This window comes from Salvia hispanica, chromosome 1, assembly GCF_023119035.1.
Source record: "Salvia hispanica cultivar TCC Black 2014 chromosome 1, UniMelb_Shisp_WGS_1.0, whole genome shotgun sequence".
Lineage (NCBI taxonomy): Eukaryota > Viridiplantae > Streptophyta > Magnoliopsida > Lamiales > Lamiaceae > Salvia > Salvia hispanica.
The window spans coordinates 15181798-15205111 of NC_062965.1; the positions used below are offsets into that span (position 1 = coordinate 15181798).

General features: G+C 39.0%; 7 protein-coding genes and 1 non-coding gene across 10 annotated transcripts; 4 read left to right on the plus strand and 4 right to left on the minus strand.

The window, feature by feature from the left end:
• Nucleotides 1-357: 357 nt before the first annotated feature.
• On the plus strand, nt 358-5242 carry LOC125201082 (aspartic proteinase-like). 3 transcript variants are annotated; one of them, XM_048098994.1, is made up of 15 exons: nt 358-580; nt 1317-1693; nt 1783-1843; nt 2261-2355; nt 2436-2548; nt 2747-2915; nt 3000-3039; nt 3189-3253; nt 3704-3817; nt 3934-3998; nt 4165-4318; nt 4399-4518; nt 4735-4823; nt 4912-5033; nt 5116-5242. In XM_048098994.1, exons 1-14 carry the CDS (start codon nt 373-375, stop codon nt 4994-4996), a joined length of 1755 nt encoding a protein of 584 aa, XP_047954951.1. In that variant the 5' UTR covers nt 358-372; the 3' UTR covers nt 4997-5033; nt 5116-5242. The 3 variants fall into 3 exon arrangements, with proteins under 3 accessions (XP_047954951.1, XP_047954952.1, XP_047954950.1); XM_048098995.1 differs by having other exon boundaries at nt 4912-4973; nt 5056-5242; XM_048098993.1 differs by having other exon boundaries at nt 4912-5242.
• A 369-nt stretch (nt 5243-5611) lies between these two features.
• Nucleotides 5612-5682, plus strand: TRNAG-GCC. Its single transcript has one exon. It is a non-coding gene; the product is annotated as a tRNA-Gly (tRNA).
• Nucleotides 5683-6495: 813 nt separating this feature from the next.
• On the plus strand, nt 6496-8659 carry LOC125217084 (S-type anion channel SLAH4-like). The gene is made up of 2 exons (XM_048118912.1): nt 6496-7354; nt 8146-8659. The coding sequence occupies exons 1-2, from the start codon at nt 6518-6520 to the stop codon at nt 8398-8400; spliced, it is 1092 nt and encodes a 363-aa protein (XP_047974869.1). The 5' UTR covers nt 6496-6517; the 3' UTR covers nt 8401-8659.
• A 714-nt stretch (nt 8660-9373) lies between these two features.
• LOC125201028 (B-cell receptor-associated protein 31-like) lies at nt 9374-11877 on the minus strand. Its single transcript, XM_048098900.1, has 2 exons — nt 11474-11877; nt 9374-9961 (listed from the first exon to the last, which is right to left on the minus strand). The coding sequence occupies exons 1-2, from the start codon at nt 11757-11759 to the stop codon at nt 9579-9581; spliced, it is 669 nt and encodes a 222-aa protein (XP_047954857.1). The 5' UTR covers nt 11760-11877; the 3' UTR covers nt 9374-9578.
• A 454-nt stretch (nt 11878-12331) lies between these two features.
• Nucleotides 12332-14519, minus strand: LOC125201029 (peroxisomal membrane protein PMP22-like). The gene is made up of 7 exons (XM_048098902.1): nt 14233-14519; nt 13997-14095; nt 13245-13346; nt 13057-13132; nt 12786-12856; nt 12614-12699; nt 12332-12528 (listed from the first exon to the last, which is right to left on the minus strand). Exons 1-7 carry the CDS (start codon nt 14290-14292, stop codon nt 12477-12479), a joined length of 546 nt encoding a protein of 181 aa, XP_047954859.1. The 5' UTR covers nt 14293-14519; the 3' UTR covers nt 12332-12476.
• Nucleotides 14520-15531: 1012 nt separating this feature from the next.
• LOC125204360 (aminomethyltransferase, mitochondrial) lies at nt 15532-17889 on the minus strand. The gene is made up of 4 exons (XM_048103010.1): nt 17678-17889; nt 16654-17226; nt 16312-16430; nt 15532-16173 (listed from the first exon to the last, which is right to left on the minus strand). Exons 2-4 carry the CDS (start codon nt 17212-17214, stop codon nt 15627-15629), a joined length of 1227 nt encoding a protein of 408 aa, XP_047958967.1. The 5' UTR covers nt 17215-17226; nt 17678-17889; the 3' UTR covers nt 15532-15626.
• Nucleotides 17890-18674: 785 nt separating this feature from the next.
• Nucleotides 18675-20430, plus strand: LOC125204369. Its single transcript, XM_048103021.1, has 7 exons — nt 18675-18730; nt 18866-19099; nt 19217-19336; nt 19415-19573; nt 19724-19896; nt 20053-20158; nt 20273-20430. The coding sequence occupies exons 2-7, from the start codon at nt 18887-18889 to the stop codon at nt 20300-20302; spliced, it is 801 nt and encodes a 266-aa protein (XP_047958978.1). The 5' UTR covers nt 18675-18730; nt 18866-18886; the 3' UTR covers nt 20303-20430.
• Nucleotides 20431-20528: 98 nt separating this feature from the next.
• LOC125204351 (U3 small nucleolar RNA-associated protein 6 homolog) lies at nt 20529-23308 on the minus strand. Its single transcript, XM_048102985.1, has 6 exons — nt 23203-23308; nt 22419-23027; nt 21599-22048; nt 21226-21398; nt 20928-21111; nt 20529-20755 (listed from the first exon to the last, which is right to left on the minus strand). Exons 1-6 carry the CDS (start codon nt 23209-23211, stop codon nt 20663-20665), a joined length of 1518 nt encoding a protein of 505 aa, XP_047958942.1. The 5' UTR covers nt 23212-23308; the 3' UTR covers nt 20529-20662.
• Between the last annotated feature and the right edge of the window lie 6 nt (nt 23309-23314).

Sequence of the window (23314 nt, forward strand, 5' to 3'; positions counted from 1 at the left end):
AGGGAGTAATGATATTCCCAATCCCCACGACCCCACCTAAATAGAAAGTGAAAACTAAAACGATAAACAAAGATGAATCCCCAAACCCAAACTTAGACGATACCCCAATTAACAAAGTAAAAAAAAATTAAATTATTATCAAAAATGAAAAATCATTCTTAATTAGAGAATAAACCAAAATCCAAAACCAAGTGTCGCGTGTTACGCTTCGTAGCATGCTTTGGTGACACGTAACCCCCACTAATGCGACGTCGTCCTCTCTCACGTTATTCCATCCTTTTCACCGGCCTACCTGGCCCTCCCGTGCCATGCCCACTTCCCACCGTCCGATCAAATCTGACGCCTCTGATCGCGCTGCGCATCATAATCTTCATGCGCCGCGACACACGCGAGCTTACTATAACAATCCAACGGCTGTGGAAAAGTACGAGGCCTTCTCTTAACGGCTGCGATTTTCGAGAAACTGTAACTGTTTCTCCAAATATATTTTGGTTACTTCCTCTTTATTCGCCACCCTCCCCATTCATCCATTTCGTCACTGCTAGATTGCTTTTGCATCTCGTCTGTCTTCAACCTCTCGGTGAGTGTGTGTGTTCATGTATTTCGTATGCCTTCTTTCTGTTAAGAATTCTTCATTTTATCTTTTCTATTTTGCTCAATACGCGAGGTACATTTTGTTACTGTTTCGAAAATGAGAAGAAATACAGATGTGATCCAAGGGTTTTTGTTAGGTTTTAATCATCCATTTTCGATTTGTGATCATTTCAGCCTTCTGATTTTGGATTTTCCTTATTCAAACGACGCATGCACTACGAATATTGATTATAGATTATTTGGACTGATGGATTATACAGATTTTATGGACTGATGGATTATTCATTTTTTTTGAGTGATGGATTATGATTTTTTGTCCTTGAATGTTCTGTTCGTCGTAGTGTTTATTTTTTTCATTTCACCCTTTCTAAATTTAGCTTATGTTGGAGTAGTAGTTTGTTACTCTTTCTTATTTGATGCGTTTATGTATGCTGGTGAAAGGGGAAACTGACTAAATTCATAAAATTGACAAATTCTTTGATTGAATGGTGAGTAAAGTAGGTTGGAATGGTTGATTTGATAGTTGTCTCATGGAAATGTGGAATCTAAGATAAGTGCTTATCAAGTTGATAAAACTAGCCTAAACTGTAAGGGAGTATGCACTATACACACAGTCGTCATATAGCATGCTGCAGCTTGCTTGGGCCTTTTTTCGATCGTCTAGTGGTTACATAACTGTCGTCTTAGCAGAGCAATAGATAACTTGTTAATCCGTGTTACAGGTAAAATGGGGACCCGATATAAAGCTGTTGCTTTCACCTTTTTCCTTTCAAGCCTGTTCTTTTCTCTTGCATTTTCTGCATCGGATGATGGATTGCTAAGAATAGGACTTAAAAAGATGAAGTTTGATCAAAACAATCGACTTGCTGCTCGTCTTGAGTCGAAGGATGCAGACAAATTGAGAGCCACAATTAGGAAGTACAATTTCCGGGGTAAATATGGTGAGTCTGCAGATACTGACATTGTTGCGCTGAAGAACTATATGGATGCCCAGTATTTTGGAGAGATTGGTATTGGTACTCCCCCACAGAAATTCACTGTGATCTTTGACACGGGTAGCTCCAATCTGTGGGTTCCCTCTGCCAAATGTTACTTTTCTGTAAGTCTTTACTATTGAAAATTTTGAAGTGGTTTTTGTAGAAGGGAAAACACGCCCCTATATAAAAAGGGTTTTGCTACTTGGTGTAGGTTCCTTGTTTTTTCCACTCCAAGTACAAGTCCAGCCAGTCAAGTACTTACAAGAAGAATGGTGTGTTATCCCCTGCTTTTTCATTCTCATATTATCATGTTGCGTATTTCTCCTGTGCTTTTAAGCCAAAGATTCATATGATATTGGATACTTTAAGAAGTTAATTTGTTCTGATGCATTGCTAATTTTCGGACTAAAACATGGTGCTGTTGATACTTGATAAATTTTCTTTGGATGTAACTACATATGGCATGTACTTATTTCTGGAGAATCCTTCATTCCTTTGTACTTGGTAATCTGTTTTTATTTGCATTGTACCATTGCTATTTCCCTTCGACCTATTAACAAGTTCCATGGATTTGTATCAGTTAATAGGATTTTATCATGATATTGGTATGCATTAGTCTGCAATGTGACATAATGTAGGTTATGCACAGAGATAAAATAAAAATCTTCTGTATTGTTTTTGGTCTACAGGAAAATCCGCTGCTATCCAATATGGGACTGGGGCTATCTCTGGATTCTTCAGTGAGGACAACGTCAAAGTCGGCCACCTAGTTGTGAAGAACCAGGTCCTCCCTACTCTTTTAGTTTATGTTGTAGAGGGTAGTAGGATTCGGTTACTTACAGTGGTGTCCTTGACTTATTCCAGGAGTTTATTGAGGCAACGAAAGAACCTGGTGTTACATTTTTGGTGGCCAAGTTTGATGGCATCCTGGGACTTGGTTTCAAAGAGATCTCAGTTGGAAATTCAACTCCAGTGTGGTATGATATTTTGCTGTTTACTCTTATTTGAGTTTGCTTGGGGTTGCATTATGGTGATTGAACGGGTTGTTTCAAGAGCCAGGATTTCCTTGTTACTATGTCATTCAGCTCCCATTGATAAGGTTTTGATAGTTGGCATCTATGCAATGTCACGTTCATTTAAGGGATGCTAAAGTTAACTATTTCTATCTCTTCCAGGTACAACATGGTCAAGCAAGGTCTCGTTAGAGAGCCAGTCTTCTCATTTTGGCTCAACCGAGATTTGAAGGAGGAGGAGGGTGGTCAACTAGTTTTTGGTGGAGTTGATCAACACCATTATATTGGTAAACATACATATGTTCCCGTGTCTCAGAAAGGGTACTGGCAGGTTGGTTTATTCACGAAGTTTTGTTATTTAAAGCTTAATTAGGATATTGCATACGTTTTTCACTCTGGATTGTCCTGTCTACAGTTTGACATGGGTGATGTGCTAATTGATGGAAAAGAAAGTGGTATGTACTGTTTCAGTGGTCCCTTACAGCATTAGCCATTTTGGTAGAAAGAATATGATACAGATATTATGCAGCCATTTCCAGGCATAATCTCATATTGTGTGTTTGTCCAATGAATAATTCTTTTAGCTTATTATTGTGTGTCATAGGGTACTGTAATGGTGGATGTTCTGCAATTGCGGACTCTGGAACTTCTCTCTTTGCTGGTCCAACGGTATGCTTGTTTCAAACAATTTATTTTGATCTTTTTGTTTGTCTTCCATTATAAATTGCACTTCTTGCAATATTGGATGATTGGATCTATTTAGATGCACTACCTTTACATTCTGATTGTGCTTCTAAATGTGATGTATATTTCGTTTGAGTGAAAACTGATGTGTTCTATGGCTATGTTACTCTTCTGCTTCTGTTTGTCCTTGATATCCAGTGATCCACTTGGTGGTGATGTGTGAGCTGCAAGATTACTAGTTTTCTTCACCAGTTTTTAATACCAGCATCGAGAGATAAATTTTTATTTGTGCTTGGCTAGTACACTGCAGCCCATAGACTTAGTATTTTAGGTTTACTCTCTCTAATGTACGAGAGAAAGATGAATTTGGTTTAACGGTTTGAAGCTTGTTGGACTTTTTCATGTGATTGCTTCTGTTCTCTGAGATGTTTGTAGACTGTGGTGGCAATGATTAACCATGCCATTGGGGCTGCTGGAGTTGTTAGCCAGGAGTGCAAGGCTGTTGTTGGACAATATGGTCAAATGATCATAGAACTTCTTATGGCAGAGGTAAGGAACAAGTATCTAGTTTCACATGGCAATTTCTCTAGTCTCACTCTCACATAGTGTTAAAGTTCCTAAGGGGCCTTATATCTTCCTCACATGTACTTTGCTCAATTTGACAGACTGAACCAAAGAAGGTATGCTCCCAAGTGGGTCTATGCACATTTGATGGAACCCGTGGTGTGAGGTGAATCATTTTAATTTTGTGCTTAGCATCTTACCCCATCCCCGTCTGAGCATTCTTGTGTTGGACCAGTATATTGACTCTAAATGTGAACTACTGGTCTGGAAAGTGCTTTTGAGTGTGTTAGGTCTTTGTGTCTTACTCAAGTTCTTGACACTTGTCTGTATAGTGCTGGAATTGAGAGTGTGGTGGATGAAAAAGATGGCAAATCATCTGGTTTGAATGATGCAATGTGCTCTGTCTGTGAAATGACTGTTGTTTGGATTCAAAATCAACTCAGACAAAACCAAACTCAAGAGCGCATCTTGAACTATGTCAATGAGGTACGCCTGTGTATTCGTTGACTTTGTTGTTTAATTTTTACTCTCATCTAATGTTAACTTGTGTCATGATAACACCATAGCTTTGCGAGCGACTCCCAAGTCCCATGGGAGAGTCAGCTGTTGACTGTGCAACCATTCCCTCCATGCCAACTATCTCCTTCACAATTGGTGGCAAAGTTTTTGATCTCTCTCCAGCAGAGGTATGTATACATCTGCTTAAGTTGCTTCTCAAATATAGCACTCTCTGTGTTTAGTTAAATATGATGATTGCTTGTTATGTTTCTTCATCCTTGATCAGTAATTACCACACAATGTCAAGTATTGGCCTTTTTTGCTAGTGTAACAGTCTAGCAGTTTCTCTCTACACTTGGAATAATTGTTGCTAACTATTGGTATTTTTATGGTGGTATAATCAGTACATACTCAAGGTAGGCGAGGGGGATGAAGCTCAGTGCATAAGTGGTTTTACCGGTATCGACATTCCTCCTCCACGTGGACCTCTTTGGTACGTTTCCTCCCAACCAATTGATTAACGTTCTTTGTGATTTGTTGATTCAAGATGGTGACTTTTGTGGTATGAAACTGATGTGCAGGATCTTGGGAGATATGTTTATGGGGCGTTACCACACCGTGTTCGACTTTGGGAAACAGAGAGTTGGATTTGCTGAAGCTGCTTAGAGCAGCCATGCATCATCATCTCTTTAATGTTAATATGGTCGACTTTGGGAAACAGAGAGTTGGATTTGCTGAAGCTGCTTAGAGCAGCCATGCATCATCATCTCTTTAATGTTAATATGGACATATGGTTTGTTTTTTTACATCCAAGAGCGGACATCGCATAGATTGACTGGTGAACAGAATATGTAAAAAAAAAATGCATGCTCTCTGCTTAAAACCTTGTATGGAAGATCTTCTGTTTCCGTATATTACTGTTACGTTTGTTGGTCATTTTCTGTTTCTCGCAATGGCCTTCACTTGAATTCTCCATAATTTTGTCGATACATCCGCCTAGGGGTAGATAAACCATCGTGTGTCTGTTGTGCTACTGGAAGCTAATGAAAAGTCGGAATAGGGGAGCATTCATAGTTGTGCTATTGGAAGCTAACGGAAAGTCGGAATAAGAGAGCACTCATAGTTACTATTGTTATCATGGTGATAATTACTTGTAAAACCTCTATATTCGATGTTGAACTCAAACCTGACAGCGGCTCGTAATCAAGCTACACGATTGATAGTGTTGAACAGCCATGGTTTATCCGAGAAATAGCATATACAGAGGCATGAAAACGTCAAGCACCAGTGGTCTAGTGGTAGAATAGTACCCTGCCACGGTACAGACCCGGGTTCGATTCCCGGCTGGTGCAAAAGTACTATGATGATTGTTTCAAGTGGTTGGGTTAACCGCTAATTTCTGATATATGTGTTGAAATTATAATGTGTCTGAGTACTTCATTTTTTCCATATCTACATTTTACAATAAAATGAAATTCCTATGATGATTAAGTGGTTTTTATGTTAACCACTAATTTCTAGTAATATTGTGAAGAACATTTAATGTGCGAGTGCTTTTATTTTTTTCATTCCAAATGGAAATAAACTGAACTATGACGCACTATTTTAAGCACAATAGAATTATTAGATGGTAGGAGTAATAATCAAAAGCACATCTTATCAATTCACGCAGCCTAATTATTTTAACTAAATAATCTTAATTCCATTTGGATATAATTTCCCTATATCGTTGCAAGGTAAATTTAAATCCAAAAAATTGAAATTGACGGAAAAAAACTAAACAAATATAGTAATAGTGGTATGCGAGACACAAAAAATCGATTAATTTATCCTAATAAGTGGATAAGCATATGCATGACCAAATCAGGAAAGTCTAACATCCATTATATCCATTTCCATTTTGGTGGAAAAACATTATTTCCTAATCATGCTGATAATGTGGATATTCAGGTAAAGTAAAAAAGCTAGGTTGGTAATGGCGACATTAGTGGCTTATCTCCTATCACACCTTTAATTAACTTTATTAATTAGGCAACGAAGAAACTGTACCAATATCAAAACACACTATCTTAGTGGATTCTCCCATGAGTTAATCGCATACGTAATACATTTCGTTCAATTAAATTAAACCTAACATTGCTATAAATTCCCAATTAGGGCAACAACACTAACACTAATCGAGCTCCAATGCCGAACTCCATCGACATTGTTGTCGAAAATCGCAAAGGCGACGAAGCCGAAGCAGCAGCTGCTTCGGCTTCGTCAGTTCTAACAAGAGTCAATGCAGGCTACTTCACAATCTCCCTTTCCCTCGGCGCCCAAGCCGTGCTTCTCAACACCTTAATCGACGATCATGCCACGACGAAATTAAAATCAAATTTTAATTTTAATTTCGTCGTGGCGGATCGCATCCTTGGCCCATGGGCCGTGCTGATGACTTGGCTCTCTCTATGCACCCTCACCCTAATTTCAACCCTCTACATTTTGAGGTGTGTGTTCCATCTGTGGCTCGTGAAGGCCGAGTACTCGGACCGCGTGGCGGTCAACTTCCTCTTCGTCCCGTGGATCTCGTGGCTCCTCCTCCTCCGCGCCACGCCACAGCGGGTCCTGGTGCGCCTCCCGCACGAGGCCCTGCTGTGGGCGCTCGTGGCGCCCATCGTGGCGCTTGACATCAAGCTGTACGGGCAGTGGTTCACGAGCGAGAAGCGGCCGCTGTCGGCCGTGGCGAACCCCACCAGCCACCTGCCGATGGTGGGGAACTTCGTGGGCGCGTGGGCCGCGGCCGCGGCCGGGTGGAGGGAGACCGCGCTCTGCCTCTTTGCGGTCGGGTTGGTGCATTATGTGGTCGTGTTTATAACGCTGTATCAGCGTTTGACCGGGTTTCGGGCCGCGCTGAGGCCCGTTTCCTTTTTGTTTTTTGGCACGCCGAGCGCGGCGTGCCTGGCGTGGAGCGCGATTTCGGGGGGGTTTGGGGTGGCATGCAAAATGCTCTTCTTCCTCTCGCTCTTCCTTCTCGCGTCGTTGGTGAGTGTCGCATTCGCATGAAAAAATATTTGTCGCAACTCCATTCTCTGGGGAAAATTGTCGGAAAAACCATCAAATTTGAAAAATTTTCAAATCAATCCTCCCATTTTTGAAAAATAATCAATTACTACATATCATAACTTTGAAAATTTTCTCAATTATTCCATGACGAAAATCGAAAATCCGGCGCCATGCAAATTTATGATCGAGAAAATTTTCAAATAATGATATTATTGGCTACCTCCTCCCACTTTTCAAATAGGAGTCCATTTTTCTATTTCGGTCCGTCCACGAATAGGAATCTCTGTTCATTTTTACAATGCTACTATGCCCCACATTCTACTAAATTATTCCATTCATATTTCGAAACCCGTGATGGAAATAAATGAGACTCTTATTCGCAGACGGATGGAGTATTTTTTAAAGTTGCGAATAAACAAACTTGAGGGTTTTCCGACAATTTGCCAATATTTTTTTCTGCGTCTATTCTTTTCCTTCATCAGACAAACTCATATAACAATGAAGTTTCTTTATTTTTTCTTTCCCCGTGCAATTTCAGTACTTTTTAATCCTATAACCTCTAGCAATTTGGTCTTCAGTTACGTCAATTTAGTAAGGACTGAATATAAAAATTTACCAAATTTGATAGTAGAAAATATAAAGAAAGATGAAGCCCATCCTCGTGACCTCGTATGTACAATGTGTCCATTCGTGCTCATAACATATCATATCATAGACTGAGAGACGAGACTGATTGCTAATTCGTACGTATATGTGTGATCTGAGAACAGATGTGTCGGCCGGCGTATTTCAAGAAATCGATAAAGAAGTTCAGCGTGGCATGGTGGGCGTACTCGTTTCCCATTAGCTTCGTGGCGGTGGCATCAACGCAGTACGCGGAAGAAGTGACGGGTGTGGCGGCGGGTGGGCTTATGCTACTACTTTCTTCACTCTCTTTGTTGGTTTTTGTGGCAATGCTCATACTCACAGCTCTAAATACTGATAGGCTTCTCAGACAAAATGATTCTTCTCTCAGTTTCACTTGAACATCAACATGTACTTTGATTAGCCCTACCTCTTTGACTATCTAAATTTTGTTAATTAATAAGAAATTAAGTGTAATGTCATCACCACTTACTTTCCACCAGTAACACACTTTCATGTTCACACTTGGAGAATCACCTTTTCATGCAGAATCACCTCTTCATGCCTCCAAAGACCAACTACAAAAATCTGTACATAAATCAAAGAGACATGTTATTATTTTCTACTCCTATAAAAAGAATGAAAGGGTTTTATTTCATACATTGGATATTTCAACAAGAATTGCATTATTTGATATTCTTAGGCCATAAACATGTTAACAGCTCTGAAATTCCAGCTCATATCACAATAATCACACAAGGCAAATAACACATCCGTATGCTATTCACTCAACACAATCAATAATATAGTAGTATTATACTATATTTGTGTCATTCAAATCCAACCATCATCTTGAATATGTACAAAATCAAATATAGCAAAACTTGCTATTGATGATCAAGCAACGGCAAAAGAACAAGAGAAATCTACTACACTAATGAGCTTAAGAATGTAGAAATTAAAAATTACAAAGTTAAACTATCTCCAACCATACACCAAAACTCATTTTTGGTATAGAAAATTTCTCCAACCATACACCAAATCCAAACCCATTTTGGATTTTTTATAGAACAACACCAAATATGGTGGTGCTAATGCATACTAAAAAATGATGTAAAATTTGAATTTAGTGTAAATGCTTGGAGTAAAACCACTTTTTAATGTGACATGTACTAAAAATTAGTTTGACTTTGGTGTAAAATGGTTGGAGATAACCTACTACTCATCCACAATGTGCATCCCTTACTCGCCACTTCCCTTAATTGATCATGGCCTTTTCATTACGTCCCCACGGAACTGGCTGGCCCTATGCCGTTGCATATGCACTTATAGAAATATACTAATACAAAATAAAATTGTTTGATTGTAAAGATATCTCATAAAAAGACTTTTAACATTTTTGGGTATCTGTATTTGTTCATTGTAGAAATGACTAAAACAAGAAAAGGTAAACAAAAAATGGAGCCTCTTCTACTGGAGACTCTTTCTTGGAAGGTGGAGGGAAACTGCTGCTATAGTATAACACAAGTGCGTGCCAAAAACCCAAAAAAAAGAAAGCCACAATATCTAGAACGATGCCTCACATCACTTTTTTGCTATCAGAAAAGGAAAAATGTCGATCGAGAGACTGAAGTTGGCTTCGAAGGTTTTGGTTTTCTTCAAGCAAGCGGTCGTATTCAAGAAGAAAGCCTTCCGATTGCTTCTTCAAGGCCACCGCATTGGCTTCTGCACTGCTTGCCTCTTTACTCTTTTCAGCAAGATGTTTCTCCAGCCTACTTATCATCCCACGCAGTTTACTCATTTCGTCTTCCAGTACTTTGATTTCCTCGGGTGCTGGAGACCTGTTATCATCAAACACTCGATTTTGTTTCTTAACAGCTTCCGCGCTCTTCCTCCTTATACGCAGTTCCCGGATGTAGTGATGCAGCCTGTCGACCATCAGGGCGAGGAATAGGGAGAATCCTGCACCAGAATTGATGTATATTAAATTCTTGGGAAAGTAAATAAATTCCAGAATATGGAATGAATTTTTAACCAGGTAATAGCATGTGTTAAGACAGTTAAGAGAGCATGCTTAAAGTGAAAAGTATAGAAACCCTTCCACAATAACATGGAGAATGTGTTGATGTTAGCTTTCAAGTGAAAGAGAATTGAAATGGCAGGTTGGTAGGCCTAAAGGAAGGTAAAGTTCACCATTTTTTATAATGGTGGTCCCAGAACATGGATTAGCCAAGAACCTTCAGAACATTTAAAAATTTAAGAACATCAAAATTATACACTTCCACGAATTATGAGGCAATATTTACTGCTACCAAACTAACGAATACCAATAAAACAGTGAGTTTATTTTCAGAATATCAATTTTATATCGTCAGTATTTGGGTCCTAAAGTAAAGATGAGCATACCAAATACAAGGTCCATTCTCAGGTCCTTAAGATTAACTAAATATGAGCATAGTGATACGATTATGCCCGGCTTAAAACATTCAGTTTCAAGATCAGAATACAAGTCAAGGTACCTCAAATTGAAAACAAGCCATTCATGACGCCTATTGGATTACTGTTAACTGCATACTGCAAACTAACCAATAAATTAAGCACCTACATCTTCACATCACTCTGTTTCCACTTTCCAGTATGCACCAAAAGATTATTTTGATCTTATGCTAATATCAACTTCCAGTGAATAAAAATAAGCAGGCTGGTTACTTAAACTTATTGCCAAAGATCCCATCAAGGAAAATCGATGACCCTAACCAGATTAAGTTTTTATTCAACTCAACATCATTAGCCATATAGCATTGCACCTAGTCCCCCCAATCCATGCACATAATTCATGGATAAGAAACATTCATGCTAGCCATCTGCCATTGCTCTAATGAACTAGATTACATTATGCTAATGAAACAATGCACGTCGTATACCAATTCAGATCACATGCCAGTTTAAGTTGAACTGTCATTGCATGACATTTTCCATAAAAGTCCAACTAAGGCATTTCCTATTACCGAAAGGCCGGATGCTATACAAATTCACACCCGCACACTGTCTTAATCGAACAAAGAAAACCTCCACTCATACGAGACCTCTAAAATCCACAATCTTACACTCTAGTTCAAAATCAAAACCTTAAAAAGGAAATTCGAAGGATGCACCATGAAACCATTGCTATACCTAAAACATCATAGACCATCACAACCAATTCCGAAAAATGAGTTATTTCACGGCATACAAAGACACAATATATGTTGATGAACAGGAAATCCGGTTCACAAAGTGTGCATACAGAAAAGAACAATTGAATATAAACATCAATAAGTTATGCTCTTTGTTTTTCCTCAGCGTAGCCATTCCCAGAAATTGATCCTCCGAGAAATCGTACAAAGTTACGAAATCCAAATCAGAAAATAAAGCGTTCGTAGTTGGGAATTTTAGAGAAAACATAAGAAGGATCCAATTAGAGGAAATTCTCACCCATGAGAGAAGCTTCGAGAAGGCGCGTGGCGAGGATGACCTGATCGGTAGGATTAACTTCAGCCTCATCCTGGATCCAACGCCTCTGAATCGCAACCGCATTGTAGACGGTGGCCACCATGAGAACGAAGACAGTGGCGGCGACGGTCTTGACGACGATCGGTCCGCGGCCGCGCTTGAGGCGGTCCAGCCCCATCACGACCAGCTTCCTCAGCGGAGTCTTAAACACGAACGCCACGATCAGCGCCATCTCCGCAAATATAAGGCCGAAAAGCAACTGGATCATCTTTTTCTTCTGCAATTTCTTCAATTTTCACACGAATTTCAGCAAAGTCATATTGAGAGGAGAATCGGAGAAAGGGAAATGGGGTTTTGATTAGACGGATCCATGTTTCAAAATTGAAATTCGTTTTTGCCCTCTTTATGCTATTTGGGAATTGGGGCTTTCTTTCTTCTTATTTGCAAATTCATCCCCGTATTAATAATTTTTTATGATTCTAGTATTTCCCTCGTTTGGTGTTTATATTTTAATTGGATTTCGGTCATTCAGAACTTCACCATTATTCTTTTACTAATTACTATTCAATTTAAACTCATAATTTGAATACTACTACAATATACTCTGCATTTCAATATGTAATTATTCTTTATCCAATAAAAGTCATGTCAAATTTTGAAAAAAACAACAACTACGTGCATAGTTTAATTTAATGTCATAAAATCACAACCTAAATACAAATACAAACAATTTGCATATAGTATATAATAAGGTTGCGATTTTGAGAGATTATTAATATTTTTTTCCATAAGATGTGTTGTTCTTGCTTCAAGAATATTGCAATTTTCATAGTCGATCGATTCAACATAATATAGGAATAATTTTAATTAGTTTTAAAACACCATGGCTCAAACAATACATATTATAGTTTTCAGTGCAGAAATAATAGACTACGCTAAACAAGGTGACAATTTCCAAACCAAACAACATAACTTCCTCATCTCCTCAAGGTTTAGCAATTGCAAGAGACTTGGCTCTTAGATTCAGAAATATTCCCCTGTAAATCATACAACAAAATGAGAATAAGAAACATTGATGGAAACACATCCCTCTCCGGGATCGGACGAGCAAATATACCGTACCAGAAACAAGCAACGACACTTTGGAGAATAACACGGAACTGCAGTGGCACATACTGATGATTCACCCATCCAACCACAGGCCAGAACTGCATAAATCAAATATTTAAGCCTTTCTCAATGAATTAACAGCATAACATTAAAACCAAAACGTTTAACTTCAAACTTCACTTACTGTCCACGAAGTATACTGGACAGTCGGATATTCTTTCTTGATTTTAGATTTTGTCTGGAACCAGGACCTCCCTGTGCAAATTATAAATACAAGTTAATCAAATCGTACACGGAATACAAATTATATGCGTTCTCGTTCACCATTTTGTGAGATTCGTATGTTCCTACCATCTAACTTGATTCTTGTGCAATTCGACAGTATTTCGCTAAGGAGCCATAACAACGGGGAATTGTACTACTTAAAAGTGAGAGAAGCTGTGGTGTAGACTCACCCTCGATAACTAAGCCGTAGTAGATCATAAACATCAGGTTGTTCCAAGGTGATATTGTAAGTTGCTCCAGCACCACCTGAAAGGATTCAATTCTGTCATTTTTAGTTTCGTTGTTTATGAGGAAGAATCATCGAGGCATCAGAAATGCTGATAGAAGTATTTCTTACTAACACAAGAATCGGGAGTACCTTCTTAGCTACAGTTTTGGTGTCCTTGTTCCCTTTGAAAATTTTATCCAGCAATATGTGGAAATAATGCCCTAATGGCCCCAAATAAGCTGACCCGAATATCTGCATTTTATGGATTTAAATCATAACGAGTAACTGCAGAAATATGGCGGTATTGGAACAACTTGAACTCGTCACTATTGTCATCTAATGCAAATGTCTGAAAACTATGAAAACCTGTCAATAAGTGCATCCGCAAATGTTCAATGTATTTGCTTGTAAGAGTGTCTAAAACATTCTTAGCATCAGTCTTTAGGACCACCAGAGCTTCTAGATACGGAACGAGTTGCTTGTATCATCAGAATAGATACTAAGAATGTTTCATATAATAGCCTATTAGAAACGACTCAACGACCTTCAATTTTCGAAATAAGTAGGGAATATTAGGCAAACACACGATATTGAAGAAGAAACGGGAGGGACGGTTCAAGATCAGTACCAAACCAGCAATAAATCTGTGGCGACCCCCATAGGCTAAACATAATAGGGCGGCCATCTATTACCTCATCTGCCTAACAAATCAGTAAAAGGGACACACACAACTACCAGAATCATCACACTGGATTTTCTGGCTATTTCTTAGATATCTCAATAATCCATCACATCAAAAAAGCATCACTCAAGAATAAGCTAGTATTTGAAAAGTTGAAGAATCATATAAGTATTCCACAGTTTGGTTGTTGAATGATAAAATTTGAGGAATCAAACATTACCACTTTAAGAAGAAGGCGGTTGAGCTGAAGCTTGGGAATGCCAGAGAGTTTCTGGGCCACAATATCACTAGTCGCCGACAGCACTCCCGCGGTTATCATCTGCAAAACTCAATTCAAAATCACATCTTTTTACAATCAACCCTAGAATCGGAGGGGGAAACAATACAGATTATACAATACAAGACAATCCAATCAAATACTCAAGGAAAGGGGAAGTGAAGGAGAGGTGAGGTGACCTTGGTTCGGAGAGGGTGTTGCTGGAGCTGCGCCAGATACTGCTTGGCCACTGACGCCATCTTTCTTTCTCAATTCTCACTCCACAGTTGCAGCTAGAGAGTGTGAATCTTGAATTGAATGTGGTGAGATGAGATAAATCATAGGACTGTGAGTAAATAGAGGTGAGGCCCGGTGGGGAAGGGCGGGTGCTACGAAAATCTGCTCCTCAACTGTCAACGGTTTATAGAATATTCCCCTCTTTTACTTCACAAATATCCCCTTTTATTTCCGCCTTCATTTATACTGCCGCCACCCACAATTCACTTATTTTCTCTTTCAATACTCAACTACTTTTACGTGTAAAAGATTTCGCACCTTCAAATCAATTTCTCTGTATCTTCGCAACAGCTTCCGAAATTTTTATTCGTTCATCTTAAAAGTTTACATTTTTTCATACTACTATTTTAAATCTATTGAATCCTCCTCCATTGGAAGCTAAAATATTGGGTTGTTGGAAATGCAGGTAGAATTGTTATGAAACTACTTATGCATCATGTATTACTTATAAATAATCTTTGGTTGGTTTATTATATCAAAATCTCCCCAATCTTTATTTAGCAATAAAATACGTAATTTAAACAAGAAAAATGCATCGTAATTAAAAAGAAAAAAATATGTCAATCATTCATAGAGGGAACCAAAGCACATCCCGAGTTCTTCAATTAAATCGTGTTGGAGTTGGTTCTGGTTTGTGATTGACCACAAATGATAAAGCTGATAATCTCGGAATGTTTGAGCTTGAGTGCACACTCGAGATGGGTTTCCACTTGCGATCCAAGAGCTTGACGCACTGCATGTGTGTTCGTCTTCTAAATAGGGGTTTTAGCTCCTTCAGTATCGATTACCATGTTATGCAATAGTTATTGATTATCGTTTTGTGCAATATAATGCATGCATACAAGATATTGATGAGTACATCCTTGTACCAAATATGCATCGGACCTTTCACGATCATGAACTGTGCTTGCGAACACTGAACGCTTATTTCATGTCCATTATGAGCACTTTTCCCTTTAGGATAAGTTGGACACGAAATGGGCTTGGCCAACGTACGGTCATTTTGGATAGATGTCGTCGGCAAGATAATAACTCATTTGGGTATGCCAAAAGTTTTATTTGGGTGGTAACATTTCTTAACCAAGCAAACCTATATTTCACAAACATCATCAAATTGCAGAGGCACTTTATCAACTTCAAACTCCTACAAAAATATCAATCCAACCGCAAAACAAAAGGAAAAGAGTTTAAAAAAAATTCCATGACATGAAATTTGATAGTTGATTTGCACCATTTTTGAGTTCACCAGAAAAAGTAGTACCTCAGAAGCAACAGTTATTGAACAAATAAGAAAAAATCAAGGTGACTTGTAATACTTGGTAGGAACAAAAGGCATTTTAGTGATGGATCCGTCGTAGACCTTCCCTCGTACGACGATCTTCAGTTTGGTGCCATTCTTGTGGTGTCCAGATTTCACATACCCCATGGCTATGTTCTTCTTTAGACAAGGGCTGAATCCTCCACTCGTGACTTCGCCTATGTTCTGGCCCTTCTCGTCTTGAATCTCGCAGTGACTCCTGGCAGGCGGGCCAGCAGAGAAGAGCCCGACTCTCCTGATAGATGGCCCTTGCTCAATCTGCTTCAGTATCACATCTGCGCCCAAGAATCCGCCTTCTGCCCTTCTCCGCTTCCCTATGGCCCATGTGAGTCCTGCTTCGACAGGGGTTGTGTGTTGCTCCATGTCGTTTCCGTACAAGCATAAGCCAGCCTCTAGACGAAGACTGTCCCGAGCACCTAGCCCTGTCAGCCTCACTTTGCCTTCGGATTTCTCCAGAATGGCTTTTGCCAGATCGACTGCATTCTCAGACGGGACTGATATTTCAAAACCATCTTCACCGGTGTACCTGAGAGTTTACCAACTTAACCAACTGTTGCAGAGAACTGCGTATCGACTATGCAAAAATTCTAATAGTTCGAGCCATCACTTAAAGACCGATTACTCAGTAAACATTTATGAAGACGAGCCAAATAAAGCAACGTACCCTGTTCTTGTGAGATAGCAAAGTGACCCGTTGATATCCAACACCTGGAACTCACCGAAGTACAGTTTGCTCAAATCTTCTTTCGTCAAGTGCTGCAAAACCGGGGCAGAAAGGGGTCCCTGCACCGAGATATTAAGAGAAATGAGGCACGTGAGTACAGCAATCACCAGGTAATTAGTACTACTAAGTTGAATCGACATAATGTTTTCAATCGTTCTGATTTGTTAGAAACCTAATACATGTACTAATGTTATTGGAGTCGCTCCTTCGACTTATCATGAGACGCTGCTCAAAAGAACAACATCTCGAAGAATATCGAAAGCCTAAAATGTAAAGACTGACCTGGAGGGCCAAAAGAGATCGTTCATCGTGGATATGCCAAGAAACATCCCCACCTTTCGATGTGAACGCTTTCATGTGTTCCTCGATATGGGCAAGATCTTTGTCTCTGCATCCAGCATTCACAACCAAGTAAATGTGCTCATTAGTCACCTTAGTGATAACTGAATCATCGATCGCACCACCTTTCTCATTAGTGAAAACAGTCAAAGTCCCTGTTCCGGGTGCAAGGCCAGCGACATCAGCAATCACGAGCTTCTCAAGAAAGGGGATGCAGTCTTTTCCTTTGAGACTCAGACCACACATATGTGCAACATCAAAGAGGCTGCCGTTCTCCCTACAGTTGAGCGTGGAGTCCATGATCGAGTCCTTGTACTGAATCGGCATGCTCCAGCCTGCAAAAGGGACCATCTTCCCACCATGGGCGACATGGAAGTCGTACAGAGCTGTCTTCTTGAGGTCCGCCTCTGATGCAAAGCATCGACGAGCAACTGTTTTCTTATCCGACTGAGCCAAGCGACGGGTAATTGATTGACCAAGCTGCCACAATCCCCCTCCCCTCATATTTATAAGCACCTAATTGCAGAAAATGATGAAATTCACTAAAGGTGGGCTAATTCAAACGATAACTCATCAAGAAAAGACAGAGGCAAACAAGTTAAAGCTCGGCGAGGCTTTTTATCATACAGTTTGTAAGCAACGCAACTAACACAAAATTGAACCTACAGAATAACTGCAAAATCCAACATTTCCATCAATAGCACAATCGGCAACCAAGCAATATAAAACATTTGTAACATAATCTCATCGAATGTAGTAAAACAGAGAAAAATTGGAATTAATGAAACCAGATCGGATTAGCGTAATAAAGAAGATTATCTCACCAACCAACCTAGAGTTAGAAAAAGAAACAAAATCGACATACTAATGCGAATTAGCAAGAAGAAAAAAACACGATCTTGAGCAAACCCATTGCGAAATGCAATGCGTAATGCATTGAGTATCAACAGAGAAAGAAATCCAGTACCTCAACAACTGATGAAGGATTCTTTTTTCTTGTCAAGTATCTATACGATGCATATATATTCGATTTGCGGTATAATTTACGTTATTTGATTGAAATTGGGTAAAATGGGTAAAAGAAATAAAGGATTTAGTGGGTGGAGGAGGCTCTCTCAGCAAGATCAAGACCAATCTTGAGTGAGTGGTGATAGATATTCAATTACCCTTTCCCCCTTTGTCTGCTTCTAGTGTAAATTGCACCACTATTTTATGTTTATGAAAAGATTGAATCTGATCCACCAACCAAAAAAGAAATCATTTTTTATAATTGGATTTCACTTTTATAGTCCAACCACACTATTTTGTGTTAGGTAAGGTGATTATACAGCAAAGTTCATGGCCATGGTAATACTGAAACATCTACCAATTGACAGACACTGGCTGACTACTGAAAATAGTAACACAAATAAAGAAAGAGGGCTAATTCATCAAAAATAACAAATTTCGGGGACTGAAATGGGATTATTCAAAAGCATAAGGACCACTGGGATTAGTTCCACCAAACGACGTCGGATGAATCTGTTTTTGGAAGCTCCAAAACTCCCGCAGCCAGAAAAATCGAGTGCGTGTGATTTTCAAATTTCTGGGGATTCATAATTCGTTGTTGCGTAATCTCCACAGCCATTCACTAAATTCGTGGCCCCCATCGAAATTATTTCAGATTCTTCTCATATCTCTTCTATATCCACTTTCGTATTTATCTCCTAAGAATTGATCCTGTGAAGTTCAATTTCCTTTTCTGATAAAGCAGTCAATTTCTTGTGTTGCTGATGAAAGTGTCTAGACCCTTTTAAGGTTATTTTAAGTTCTCCTCAAAGTTCGTATTTTTATTTTTTTTGTTTCTTTGTTGGGTGGGATGATGCCAATCATGTGATCATAAGTTAATTTTTAGTTTTTATTGGGTTATAATCCTACTAAAACATGCTAGTAGTTATTCAATTAAAGCTCTAGTTAGTTGGGTTGTGGTTTCCTTTCATATGCTGTTTTTTACATAGGAAGATTCAATGGTTATTTGTGGGTATATCTTTAAACAAGTTTGCTGATTATGTGATACTGAGTTGCACTAAGCATGCTGATTTTGTTCTTGGTTTGTTGCCTAATTCAGTGATTCTTGAGCTAAAATGTTGAAGCAAAACTCCATTTGTTGTTTCAGGTTGAAGCTCTTGATTCAACTATGTTGACAGTTACCTTTAACATTTGCCAAACACCTATGGACTTGAATGTGCTTCAAGAGACTACCAACTCCAAATCCATACATATAATAAAGCCCTTGTTTCATACTTGCAATTCCAAGTTTCACCGGTCGAACTGGTCTTGTCCTCAAAATTTCAGTAATCAACTCAAACTACACGGTTTCTCCCACCAAATCACTTCAAGAAGGTGGCTGGTGAGTTTTTTTTCTTGCCATTATTCAGCAACAAAGCACACACATCTAGTCTTGATGAATAAGTAGATATATTTGATTGTGATTGACTTATTATGCGGTGTTTCTGTCTACTTCTAGTGCCGTTCTCAAGATTCTATTTCTCCAGAAAATGAGTACCGGTCATCACGTAATATAGCAATCAGTTTGTTGAGGCGGTACAGGAATTATGTAGAGCGTGGAGGAGGTGACAACTTGAAAGTATATTCTATAGTTAGCTTTTGGCCCCTTGTTAGCTTATTTCATTAGTGAAGGAGATGCTGATGGTATGATTCGTAGGAGTTCATCAGCGCTGGTGTAAACGCATACGAATTGGGATGCACGGACGAGGGCTTGAGGAAAGAGCTGACTGATATGAAGGAATCTGGTGTTGAGATTGAGGCAATGCAAACTTATGGTGGAAATACTGGTCTAAGGTCCAGCATTATCTCCCAGGAAGTGAGCCCCTACATAGCTTCATTGCTTTTCATCGACATATGCTGATTCGTTTTCTTGTTTGAATACTCTTATGTCATTTCCATGGCCGAGGGTGGCAACAAAACCTGTTTCTCCGGCACTATGTGTTATGACCAATGCCACTTGCTTCAGGTGGATGAATGTATAATGTGGCTGAGCATTGTGTTCATAACTATTCTTTGCACACCACAACCAACCGTAGTCAGATGGTCATCCAGTCCTCCGGTGTCGGAAGAAATGCTGATCTCTTGGAAGGGCTTCTGTGCAATTATAGCAAATGCCTACTACATGAGAGGAATGGCCTGGTAAGTGGTGATGATGTCAACTTTTTATGTCTTCATGTTGATGACATCGCGCGTTTCTGCAATCCGAATATGTTATGTACCCCTTTGTATAGCTTCCGCTGATTAATTATCACTAAGAATGGTGTGCTTTTCCGTGCATATACGACTGGAATCAAGGCTCCCGGTGAAAACTCTCCAGTTGGAGCAAATGGCAGTGATGGGCTGCGCGGAAGAGCCATCGCTCGTAGCCAGCAGAATGAGACTTGTATTTAGCACACTTGAGGTGGGCGGCCATCTCTAGAGAATTGTTCTACTTCTAGCTTATAACAAATCAGCCTAAACTGATTTTACTGTGATATAAATGTTGCCTTAGTCTATTCAGCTCTTGTTATTGCAGGTTGTGAGTCCACAGTGGCCAAGAGTGTGAAGAGAGTTATCAAAAATATTATGTATAATATTGCCAACAGGTAGCTATTGAGACATTTTAGCAACAATAATACAAGCTTAGAAAATGCATCTTACATCATTTTATCTCAATACTACCTTATTCTACAATATCACAGCTACTTATCTTGTATTCAAAGTGAAGTAAGATTGTCCGGTGAAGATACACAAGAATAAATGTGATGAAATGATTGTGTTAACTCAAATCCTTGCCTCCAAAAAAATGAAAACAAAATTGAATTACAGCTTTAGCTCTTTGTTTCCTTATATATTGCAATACAACAATCAAAATGAAACGCAAACAACTAGCTCAAAGCTAACGATTTAAGATATACATAAGTCGTCATGATTTTGTAGATAAGAGCTGGGCAGCATTGTTTTTTAGGGTTTTTCTAGCACGCCAATGAACACCTGCAGCAGTTTCTGAAGTTCCCATCTGGTAAATGAAGAGTAGAATTATATTAAAACCATGTCCACAAGAGTACCAAATAGGAGCATTAAACAAATGAAAAGGTTGATAAAAGTTAGCAATTTAACACCTATTTTGCATTTTTTACTGCATATGGTGTTTGTGTATTGACTATTGAGATAAGAGACTCAGGATTTACCTTTATCTCCAAGCAGTGATAGTCACGCCATAGGCTTGCATCTTGGTCATAAGTTGTAAGCGCAGATTCATATAGCTTCCGGGCATTGGTCAGACCAGTCTTATCACCAGCAGATGCAAGGTTCGACTCTAGCTCGATACAATCTCTGTATAGTTTAAGTCCAGGATGTGGTAAAGCAAGAAATCTGCAGTTGAGAAAAAGGATACAATATCAGCGTCATACTATGAAATACTATGTCATTACATATACAAATAGTAGTACTAAAAAGAATCAAAGATAATACTACATGAGAAACCACCTCTTATACATCTCTCTTGCACTTTTAACTCCATCCCTTTGAAGTACATAATTTACAATAGTTGATGAGAGTGAAAAACCGCTATCATTTCCACCATCTTTGGCCAATAATAGAACTGACATCTCAACAAGCTCGTCAAAATGACGTCTCTGATTTGCAAAATATTTCAGCCCCTACAGCAACAATCATAAGTAAAGTCCACCAAGTTATGTTGAGAACTAGAAAAGCTAAAAAGTAAGGAAAAAAAATAATGACTTGATGTAATAAAACCCCTCTGGATGAATAACAGGAACGGTGGCATTAACATTTTTAAAGTAGTAGTATTTATTTTGGGAAAACTACATAAATAAAGCATTAGAAAATTTAAGCATACCATAATCCACAAACTCTCTGCTTCTGAAACGCTAAGTTTCTTCAGAATATTTCTCAGCAATTCGAAGATATAGAGCAGATCAGCCTTGCTCGGTGTGAGAGATTTATTCTGAATACACTTCATTTCTATGGTGAGTCGTAAAGTCCATAAATTCACTGCATTTGGAAACTTTCCAGAGCAGAGTTTTTCTGCGAGCATCTTGGCTTCAACCAATTTACTTAAGTGTAAAAGATATGAAACATGTTGGCAAGCAAGATCTTCATTAATGCAGCCAAGGCTCTCAGCCTTCTCAAATACTTCCAAAATATGTGAAACAATCTCAATGGCAGGAGCATGAGTGTCGAATTGAATGACACCTTCTCCATCCCTATCAACTGCTTCCATGAGGAACTTTAAATAAAGTCCAGCCATGATAGGTGATGGCGTAGACTTTAAACCCTCCTCATAAACCTAGGAAGAGGCATATGTACAAGGTGAGTATTGATTAAAACTGGAGATAAAGGGGGTGTTTACTTTGAGTGATAGACTGATAGTACAGACTAGTATAATATAGGACTGAGTATTTCAAGATAAGATGGTGAAACAAGTTTAAAATTAATCAATCCATCTAAGTAAATGATGGATTAATTTGGATTATTTTTATCTATCTACATCATATTACTCAAAGTAAACGCCCTCTAAGAGTATAAAAGAGTATCAGAAAAAAAAGCATATGCGATTACATACTTCAACATTTCTAGCAATAATCAAGAATCAGGACCAGCAACCACGCATAAGCTTCAAAATTTTGCAAATCCAAAATATTGCTAAAAGTTAATACCTGAACTGCTCTGCCTAACTGCACAGAATTTACTCCTTTGGTATCAGCTATTTCAACTCTAGCAAGCCAGTCCCAGTACTGAGGATCCTTTGAAAAATCCCTTTTCATGTCATGGTGTATCTTTGTTCGCATTTCTTCTGAATTAACCAACTCTGTTGCTTCAAGTATATTCAGAAACCGAGTTCTTAGACCGAAGGAAGTTGGTAAGGCTTCAATCGCACCACTATAGACAGTATCAAGGAGGGTCAAGCCATGCTCCCTGAACACATCCGGTTTTTCTTGAGAGCTAGATATCTTATCCACATTCTCATCCAAAGACATGAACAAGTCCTGGTTCTCCTCTCTCCACTGTTGCTCATCAGCATTCTTCTTGCCACTAGCTTTACCCTCACCTAAGGCAATCTTTCGAGCTTTCAACTTGTTAAGGTACGTGAGTTCCATGCGAAGATACTCCACCCATAGATCCTCAGAAGCTGGACAGGACCTCAAACCATTTTGCATCAGAGCACGGGCAGCAGCAACATTCAGATTGTTGTCGAACTCCCAAGCCGCAGCATATATCCACACACCAGGCACTTTTGGATGAAATCTGACTAATTGAGCCAATGCCTAACATAATCACACCACGATAAGATATCCAATAACTGAAAACCCTATCATTCAAATTCAAATAGGATTATGCATAAATGTAAACAGAAATAAAATTTAAACTATTGAAAATCTGTTCCTAAACACCTATAATACTAAGTAAAAGCAATAATTTGAAGCAAATGCAGCAGATTACTTTTTTCATCCTGCCGTGACCTCGCGCCCTGCAAAATTCGAGGTACTGAAACCATAGCTCGATATCTCCCTTAAACCGATTCGTGGCGAGCCGGTAAATGAGGAGAATCCTG